The sequence below is a fragment of the Dipteris shenzhenensis genome, chromosome 24 (assembly GCF_047967505.1).
Source record: "Dipteris shenzhenensis isolate YYH24624 ecotype China chromosome 24, Dip_SZ_1.0, whole genome shotgun sequence".
Lineage (NCBI taxonomy): Eukaryota > Viridiplantae > Streptophyta > Polypodiopsida > Gleicheniales > Dipteridaceae > Dipteris > Dipteris shenzhenensis.
In genome coordinates this window covers 1,788,945-1,798,791 of record NC_141619.1, presented here as the reverse complement: position 1 = coordinate 1,798,791, position 9,847 = coordinate 1,788,945, and the positions used below count along the sequence as shown (strand labels likewise).

The 9,847-nt window shown below is 40.8% G+C and overlaps 1 protein-coding gene across 2 annotated transcripts; it reads right to left on the bottom strand.

Annotated features, from left to right (window-relative positions):
- Positions 1 to 4,956: 4,956 nt before the first annotated feature.
- LOC147886082 (C4-beta,C20-epoxidase-like) lies at positions 4,957 to 6,701 on the bottom strand. Of its 2 annotated transcripts, none has more exons than XM_087395941.1 (3): positions 5,902 to 6,701; positions 5,479 to 5,779; positions 4,957 to 5,252 (listed from the first exon to the last, which is right to left on the bottom strand). In XM_087395941.1, the coding sequence occupies exons 1-3, from the start codon at positions 6,468 to 6,470 to the stop codon at positions 5,142 to 5,144; spliced, it is 981 nt and encodes a 326-aa protein (XP_087252067.1). In that variant the 5' UTR covers positions 6,471 to 6,701; the 3' UTR covers positions 4,957 to 5,141. The 2 variants fall into 2 exon arrangements, with proteins under 2 accessions (XP_087252067.1, XP_087252068.1); XM_087395942.1 differs by having other exon boundaries at positions 5,182 to 5,373.
- Positions 6,702 to 9,847: the final 3,146 nt, after the last annotated feature.

Genomic DNA, 9,847 nt, shown 5'->3' with positions numbered 1-9,847 from the left:
AGAGCGAATCTAGACAATGGAATAGGACTAATTGCATTAACGGAAAAGTTTGTACAAGTCGGTGAATCCCTATTTATAAAGGAAACTAGCAGTGGGCCATTTTGTAAAAATGACTTTGTGGAAACTATATAGAAGTTGAGCTTGGATAAGTCCTGGCAAGCATCACTTTTATTGAAGAGGGGAGTCTGCCTACCTGCCACCATCCAACAAGAAATACATGGTGAGGACCAATTAAAACTTAAATGGGAAAACAGGTGTCATAAACACCCCTCCCTTGTTATCGGGGTCACAATAATAGTAAACTCTTAACCATTGACTTACAAAGCTAGATGAAAAAAAATGAGTGCAAAGTTGTATGGAGAAATGGAATGATCAAGAGAAGTGTGTAGGATAAAGGAAATGGTGTTAAGAGAATTAGATGGGTGATAAAGTGAGGGTACAATGAAGAAAAGGACATAAGCGCTTCAAAAAAAAACATGAGAAATTAAGGTTTATGGACAAAATTATAGTCAAGAACACATAGAAGGTAGGGAGGGAAAGAAAAATGTTAGGAGAGACTCTATAGAAAAAATTAGGCTATATAGGTTTAAAAGGTTAATAAGACAAAATAAAAATTTAACAATATAAGGTAAGGAAAAAATGGAAAAGAAGGGAGAAACAATTATAAGGGGGTAAGGTTTAGAAATAAAAACAGTTATAAGGGGGTAAGGTTTGGAATAGAGTATAAAAGGAATACAAGGTTTGGCAAAGAGGAAAGGGGAACAAATGGTAGAAGTAGGAAAAGACAAAGGGAAAATAGATTTAAAAGAGAGAAAATACAAAAAGGAAAGCAAAGGGGGTTTAGAAGAGTTTGATAGGGGCAAAAAGCATGATTAACAATAATTAATGAAAAAGGGTTCAAAAAGGAGAAAGGTAGGTATCTTAGTTTCACGTATTGAGGGTGTTAATGAAGGGTACTATGAGGTCCAGGTCTGAGGAAGGGTACTATGTTTGATCATGGTAATCTATAGAGAGATGGGTTGTGGGCTAGTGACGCTAGTCCTCCGCACAGCAGAGAACTGTTGCACAATCGCGGTATGGCCAGACTCCAAAGGGCAATTTGGAAGAAGGGACATTTGGAAGTGGGGTAGTCAAGGCTGAGCAGCGGGGTAGTCGAGGCTTATGAAGGAGAAGAGGTAATGTAGGCTAAGGAGGTGACGGCTAACTAGGTAGTCGAGGGGATTAAACAAGGAGGTGGTGTGAAGGGGCGGTTGGGGATTAAACAAGGAGGCGATGGGAGTGTTCAGAGGAAGGCACAATCAGCGAGGGCGCCTTGGGAAGGGAGAACCATAGCACTAGAGGTAGACTGCAGAGGTGTGTTGGGGATTCAAGAAGGCGGCGGTGGGTGAGCAGATCGCGAGAGAACATAGGGGGGAGTAAATGAGTAGCAGAGGGGGGGGGGAGACAATGACTCGGAAGAGGTGAGGTGATTTATAGGTAACGAGGTTTGTTAATCGAGGAAGAGAGAGGGTTGGGGATGTAGGGAGTCAGGAGGGATGAGGAGGAAAGGGGGGGTTGGGCTTTAGTGGGGATAGATTATTGTACAAAGGTTTAGGAAAAATAGAAAATAAAAAATTAAAGAAAAGAAATAAGAAGAAATTAGGAATAGAGAACAAAATAAGGAAAAAAGGGAAATTAGGAATTTTCTAAGAAAATTTGCAAAAAAATCTAGGATACATAGGAAATAATTAGGGAAAATATATTAGGAAATAAATAGGGGGAAATATATTAGTAAAAATTTAAGGGGAAAATGGGGAAAAGATAACAAGAAATAATATTAAAAATTAAGAAAGAAGGGAAAATTATATTAGGAAATAATTAGGGGAAGATATGGGAAAGAAAATAAGAAAAATATTAGAAATTAAGAAAGAAGGGACAGGTATAAAATAGAAATAAATATAAAAGGAAAACTAAGAAATACAAAATAGGAGATAAGTAGATTACTAAGTAGAGAATAAGGAAGATAGGAAAATTAGAAAATGGGAAAAAATCAAGGAACTAAAGTGGAAATTTTGGGTGGGAGAGGGAGAGAGAGAGAGAGAGAGAGTGAGTGAGAGAGAATGTAGAGAAAAAAAGTAGGTAAAAATTAAGAAAATTTTGAAGAATATTTAGGGGGGGAGAGAGAGAGAGAGAGAGAAGGGAAATATAGGCAAAAAGTAAGAAAATTTTAGAAAACTATTTAAGGAAATCTAGAAATAATAGAAATTATAGGGAGGAATTGGAAATAATCAGCAAAATTTAGGAAAAATTTGAGGAAGAACTAGGGAAAAATAGGGGAGAATAAAGAAAACTATGAAAATTAAAAAAGGTGCTAGAGTGGGGTAAACTAAGATGTTTTAGGGGAGTTTAAAAGAAAGAGAGGGGAGAAAAAGTAGAGAGAGGGTGAGAAAATCTAGAGAGAGGGGAAAGGGGGAAAGGCAGTATAAAAGGGTTTTCAAGGGAATATAAAGGGAAGAAAGTAATTAGTGTGTTCAAGACAAAAAAAGAGGATAGTAAGTGTGTGTGTGTGTGTGTGTGTGTGTGTGAGAGAGAGAGAGAGAGAGAGAGAGAGAGAGAGAGGTTCTCGCCAAATTGTCTTAAGAAAATAAAGCCAGACTTGAGAGTAAACCGTATAAGACCCTTCTATATTTTGTATCTCAATATGTAACTTCTGAAGATTGTTAAGACAACACAAAGGAGAGACATAGGAGAGGGGAGGTAAGGAGAAGTGTTCTTTCTTGTTTTTCATAATTTGACAAAAAAGTTAGAAGGGAAGCATAAAGGAGAGAGAAGGAGAGGAGAGACTTAGGAGGGAAAGAGAATGGGTGAGAAGGAGAATAGGAGGAGGGAGGAAAGAGGAGACAAGGGAAGGGAAAAGAAGGCTGTAGGGAAAAACAAGGGGAGAAAAAAAAAAGGGAAGGGGAAAAGTAGCTCAAAGAAAAGAAAGGAAAGGAAAGAAGAGGAGAGAAGAGTGGACGATGAGGAGGGAGGAAAGAGGATGGAAAGAGGGAGGTAAAGAAGGCAGGGGAAGAGACAACGGGAGAATCTAAGAGAGAATGAGAGAAGAAATCCTTCAAATTTTAAAGGAGGGAGGGAAAAGGACAAGAGGAGAGGGAAAGATAGAGAGGAAAGAGGAAGGAAGGAGAGGAAGGGAGAGGGAGGGAAGGGAGAACTAATTAACTATAGTAAACTCCCTCTCATTATATAAAAATGGAAATTTAATTTGAATGACCAAGTACAACATCACGTTTAACACCTGGGGAAGGTGCAGCCCTGACTGTAAGGTACATCAGCCAGAGTTATAATCGAATGAGTCTTAGTTGGTACAACTGCTCAATTGTCCAATTCTAATAAACATTATTACCCAATTCCAGATCATCCTCTGTAATCATATAACTGTCAAAAGTTAATGACTATTCATCGGAACTATTATAGTCTGAATACTCATAAGGTTGGGTCGACGGCTAGCCCCTTTCTAGTCCATTCGCCTCACTTGAAAATGTACTTGCAAGTTTCCCCACAAATAGCTCTCCATGCCTATTAACACTTGAGGAGTATACTACTGTTTCGTTAGGTCTTGAGATTACTTGCTTCTTGAATATTGATGATCGCTTCTTGTGGACTTTGCAAGTTGGCTAGAAAGAAGGGGAAAAGGACGTTGGAGAGAGGTCTATGAGGGATGGAGAGTAGCCTGGAGGGGAGGGAGGATGGAGAGGGTTGTTTCCCAAAAGAGGAGACAAATTATTATGCCATGGCAATGTGATGGATTAGCTTTAGTTTAGCTATGAAAAATCCATATTATGATTATCAACAATGAAAAAAAAACTGTAAAAATAAAGGTCAAAATAAAATGAAAAAAAACTGTAAAAATAAAGGTCAAAATAAAACTTGAAAAGTCCTTTTGATGATTACATTGATGCTTGGCATTTGTAATCATTGGTACATTTTTAACTCGGATATTTCAATGTTTTGGCACATGCTTTTTAGAAGGGAGTATTCTTCTTTTAAAACAAAAAAGTTAAATGGTAATGCAAGAATGATGCTCTAGTTCTACTCCCTCATTAGCCCAATGTACATCTGTTTTTAGAGGGAAAAATGGTTGCAATGGTAGCTAGGCCTTGCACCTAGCTCTAAGCTAACATGGCATAGGGGGGTCCTATTGAGCCATGGCCCATTTGATCTCATAAGCCTACTCCACATGCTTGAGAAACATTCGCATCTTTGAGTGCTAACCCAACTTAAGACGATTGGATAATGATTTTAAGGCAATAAATGATGATGGGGTTTTTTTAAGATCTTGATTAATCTATCATAACACCTCCGACCAAGAATATGAGGGTATTTACACTCACATACACATTTATTGCAGTAAAATCCATCTAAACTTATATTACAAGAAACACTCCCAAAAGAAGGGACAATCGCTTACAAGCATGAGAAGATGTCATTATATGACAAGGGAAGATAATCTAGATCTCGTGCATGTAGAGAATCATAGAATGATTGCCGTAGAGAGAGTATTCTCTCTCTCTCTCTCTCTCTCTCTCTCTCTCTCTCTCTCTCACGTACACTTGCACACACACACACACACGCGCGTGCGCGTGCATATATATACATAATATATATGTATATATATATATATGTGTGTGTGTGTGTGTATGTATGTATGTATGTATGTATGTATACACACACATATATATACATACATACATATGTATGTATGCATACACACACACACACACACTTTTTCATGGAAGATTGGAGGCACATGGGGCTTATGTGTGCCCCAATATGTTGTAAATTGTTATAAAAGATCTAGACCAATGTGGATACGTCAATTGAAAGGGCTGGGATTTTTTCCAAAGATCGTTGAAAATACCATCATAATTAGTAAGTGATCCATGTCTAATTTATCAATGATTATATGAACATCTTCTATGTGGGACTTTTGCAAAAATAAATCAATGGAATTGAAAAAGTCCGTTGTAGGAACGTAGACCTATATTCAAACAGAGACCGGATTCAGAATCTTATATGACGCCAAAAACCTCTCATAAACACAAAGAGTTTCATCCTTTTCCTTCTTTCCCAAGCAACCTCGTGTTTGCCAAGCGACAGCAAACTTAAGTCTTAGGGATAAAGAACAAGGATATACGAAGGCAAGTCCGCTCGTTGCTCTCCAGGCATGGAAAGGCGCAAGTAGTTACGCTCTTGTATTTGCCCTCACTCCATCCCTGCGCCAACAAAACGCACTTTTATCATTCAATTCAGAAATCGACTAATTTTGCATTATCGTCCCCCCGACAATAAACAACACCATATATATGGCGAGTTCTGTGGAGAAGAGCTGCCGCCCTGCATGATGAACATTAGTGCCCAAAACATCAGTGCAACGGCCTTGAAAAAATTGTCCCTCGACTGACATTGAAAATATGCACGGATATGATTAGAGATAAGCACCTGTAGTAGCTTCCCGACGGTAATCACAAGGGCCCCAGGCTTGCAACGTGCAGAAGTTTTCCCGCTGTCGGAGCAGATTTCTAAATCGACTGCGCTACTGTAATGATCAATTGTCAAAATAGCCAAATCGCCATGATTCGCCTCAGTTGGTTCCAGAGTGCCTGGATGCGTGGAAAAACATAAGATCGGTTTGCACTTAAGCCTTCGATACGTTTCCGCGCCCGGTTGCTCCTCTAACAAGATTTCGAGCATCTCCTTCGCAAGATTCGAGGTGGCTTCAATATATTCGGAAACAGTTTCACTGCCTCCGTCAAAACAGATGGTTATCGTCAGCTTCAAGGAGTACCCTGAAAAAATCTCTAGCCCTTACTCTATTCCTGCATTAAACCCAGAAAGTGTGCTGAATTTTTTAGCCATGTCTACCTCAAATTGTTGTCCAAGTCAAGTTCACGAGTCATGTCATCCAGGGTGTTACGATCGTTAGGCAGATAGTATACATCCCCGTTCTCGGTTCCGACGGGGGTTTCTTGAGCGGATGAAGTAGGAGTCAAACCTATTGCTCGTCTTAGTGCCTCCTTCCGATCAGCATTCAGACAAAAAAGGCCATAGCACTGATCCTGGACTCTGTCTGTAAGTGCAGGAGGAATTCCATGGCCGATCAGCTCCACTGCCCCAGCTTCCGCAGCCTGCTGTGCTGCTTTCCGCCTTGTCAGCTGTTTCTTTAATGATGTTTCTGAACCAAGGATGTGAACGTCGATCTCCGGAAGACGATGCAATGATTTTGCACTTTTGTCGCTTCGACTCTTAGGTTGGAAGGGCAGCATTAGATTTGGAATGCGCAACGAGTGCTCCAGAAATTTGGAGAGCGCTTCTTCATCCATCAGAATCGATGTGTTACAGGTTGAAGCCGTGATTGGGGTGGGGGGCGGGGCTATGTGGCCTCGACAGCCTAGAACTTCTGGGTGCTGGATTTCCGTAGAGGGCTGCATCATGCAACGAGAGGGGGAAAGCCCGGTCGAGCTTGCAGGAGGGATGTAAAGCAGGCAAGAGAATGTGAACTCAGCGAGTCAACCCGATGCAAAGCAGGTGAATGATGAAGGTGATCACCTGCTGGTAGAAGAAGTGCAAAAAACTAATGGACATTGAAGCAAAGGCTGGCTGCTGCTAAGCGGAGTCCAAGGCGGAGATGAGGTCTGCACTCCATGGTCGCCACTCGCCACAGAGAAGAATCAGAAGATCGTGCAAAGGTGGGTCATCGCAGCTGGGTGGAAGAGTCTAACTACTCTCGAGCTCCTTCCAAACGTGGATTTCTGTGAGAACTCTCTGATTGATTCTGCAGAAAGCCATGACTCCCACTTTGCCCACAGCAGGACAGATACAGCCCACCATATATATGCTAGGGCAACTTTGTAGTAATCTATATGAGTGCAAGTCGGCATTGCGTCGTCAACCCCACTTCTTTGCAAGACCATTTTAAAGCTTTGGCAGAGTACTTGCGCACTAGTGCAAGCTGGCTTCCAGGGCCAATGTAATAACAAACATGAGGCAGCTGAATTCGCACTCACTCTTCTCACCACGTGAAAGCGAGTTGCAAGCGCTGCATCTTGCTGCTCATTATTATTATTATGATAAACAGGCTGCTGTCGGAAGGATTGCGATGCTCATCGCTCATCCATCCATCTCCATGGCCGGCCAGCCGGCCGGCCTGCTGAGTCCGCAAAGAGTGCGTGAATCTGTGGGCACCCGGCTTTCATGAGCCACTCCCACTTCCGATGGTGGACTCCCAATGCTTGGAAGTTTGGAGTTCCTCCCTGATACTCCGTATGATGATGCTCTTTACAGGAAACTAGATAGTTGTCCAATCCAACACTCGTGAGAAGATGAGCAAAGCTTCGAACATTTCCCATGTAGCTTCACTAGTATGTTGCACGTCAAGCTTTGTCTATGGCCCAAGCTAGTGCAAAGCAATCCATTGTCCAAGCTGTTTTAGAATGCAAAGCAAATCTTCTATAAAAAAGGTGCTCCACCCTAAATCAAAGAATAATCAAAGGCCAAACTAAATATACATTAGCAACCTTTAGAGCATTTTACGAGCCATTTGCATACACTCATTTTTTAAAGGCCCAATGGTACGGTGCACATTATCTCCACAATGGGGTTTTAATAGAGAATTGCATTCAATTTAACAAACTTATGCTCTAGGTTAATGCCCAATCAACATTGGCCTTTAACCTAGCTTCTTAGGGGTTGTTTCTCTCATCACCTACCTGCACTAAAGTCGTGTGTGTATAAATCTATATACTTAAGATGGGTCAAAAGCTATTCAAAGGTGATTAATACTTTTCAACGTGAAAATGTGTTGGACACATGTCTTTGTCTATTGAGTTGTGCTTGATAAGAATGTAGCTCTTACGAGTGTATGTGCTCTCTCTTCCCTTCTCTCACTTCTCGCCCTTCCCTATCGACGGCCCCCCAATTTCCCTTCCTATGCCCCCCCACCCCCCATTTCCTCTCGGTTGCCCCCCTTCGGCTTAGTCACCCCTCCCCTTCCATCATTGGTGGTACCTCCCCCCTCCCCCCAACAATTATCTCTCGGCTGCACCCCCTCTCCCTCGTTGTAACCCCTCTCCTTCCATCATTGTTGTCCCCTTACCTCAATTAGAAGAAACTCAAAGTAGATAGCCTTTGACAAATAGAGGAGCGAAGCACATATGTTAGACGATGAAGGTGTTGTAAGCATGGTGACAAGAGAAGAGGATAGAAAGTTGTGAGGGAGAGAAGAAGTAAGGAAGTAAGGGATAGAAGGAGGAAGGAAAAAAGAGTTATGTATTGCAAAGGGAACTCAAGACTACAAAGGAAACTCAAAGCTAGGACTTCTGAAGATGCTTCTCAATTCTACCTTCAAATGAGCCAAACCTCTATTTATATAGGAATGGGGAGGCATGAGGATCATTTCACAAGTGGAGCACTATCTTGAGTGGAGTACAGCTTTTAACAAGGAGAGCACTACCACCTCCCTACCATGAATCTTACTGTAACTTGGATGACTGAAAGGTGAAGGTCTTATCTGGGACATGCGAACAATGTCTAATCACCTTCAACACATTGATCTAAAGGCGAAGGTCTTACTTGAGACAAATGGGCGGTGTCTAGTCACATTTTACAAGTATGCTATTGCATTGTTTAGTAGCATGAAGTGAAGGCGTGAACTCAGGACAAATGGGTAGTTTCTAGTCATGTTTTACAAGTGCATTGTTGCATTCTTTGGTAGCATCAAGAGATTGGCATCATGCATCTATTGTGTTGGAGGAATGTAGGGAGTCTTCATAAGCAAGCATATTGGTAAGAACATTATTGGTGCCCTTTTTCCATTCCACCATAAAATTCCACATGCTAAAGGACTCTTGCTAGTAGGCAAGTCAACCACAACCAATTTGTTTGTTAATTTTGTAGGTGCAGAAAGGGTGTAGAAGCTCTAAAAATTTTGATTATCAGTATGGATGATAGTAATAAAGAGCTCAATCTTTGGATAGCCCATTTGATAGCAAGGATCCCCTCCTCAATGGAATGATAATTCTTTTTGGATCCTTGAAAGATACCATAACATATCTCTTTTTTGGTGGAAGAGAGTGTTTGAGTAAGAATGTACTTGGAAATTGATCCAAGGCAACTATTTCAATCACAAACTGGGCATTTTCGGATGGGACATGCTACGTAGGAAGATGTTGACCTTCTTCCTTGATGTTTAGATAGACGTAGTCTAGTTTTAGCCCCATGGTTCTCCTTGCTTGTTGCAAAAGCATTTATGAAGGGCAAAGCACATGCAATATCCTTGTGGAAAATGGAAAGATAGTCCAGATAGCATAAAAAGCATTGCATCTAAGTCCTATCACTATGTTGATCAGGAAAAGCAAGCAAGGCCTTGAGGAAATGGTCTTGCATCTGGAGTTTATCAAGAGTTTACCAAGGTGGATCTGTACAATTATAATTTTTTCTGTGTATAAGACGAGGCCATTAGTATGAAGGGCTATACACCTTTCTAAATGCTATTTGTGATCTTCAAGAATTTTGTTATATACAAGTATATCATCAATATAAACAGACAAAATTCATGGTATTTGCCAAAGATTGAATACAATAACTTTTGGAATTTGGCCGGGAAATTCTTCAAGCCAAATGGCATGATGTTGCCCCTGATAGAAACGTTGAGAAACCACAAAACTTATTTTCTATTGGTTAGCTTTGGCGATATTGAATTGCCAATTTTTTTAGATCAAACTTGGAAAAAGCACGAGATGTTGTAAAGAGAGAGGGGCCAATGCATGATTTTTTCCTAATAAAGAATGTCTTATGAAAATGATTATAGCAT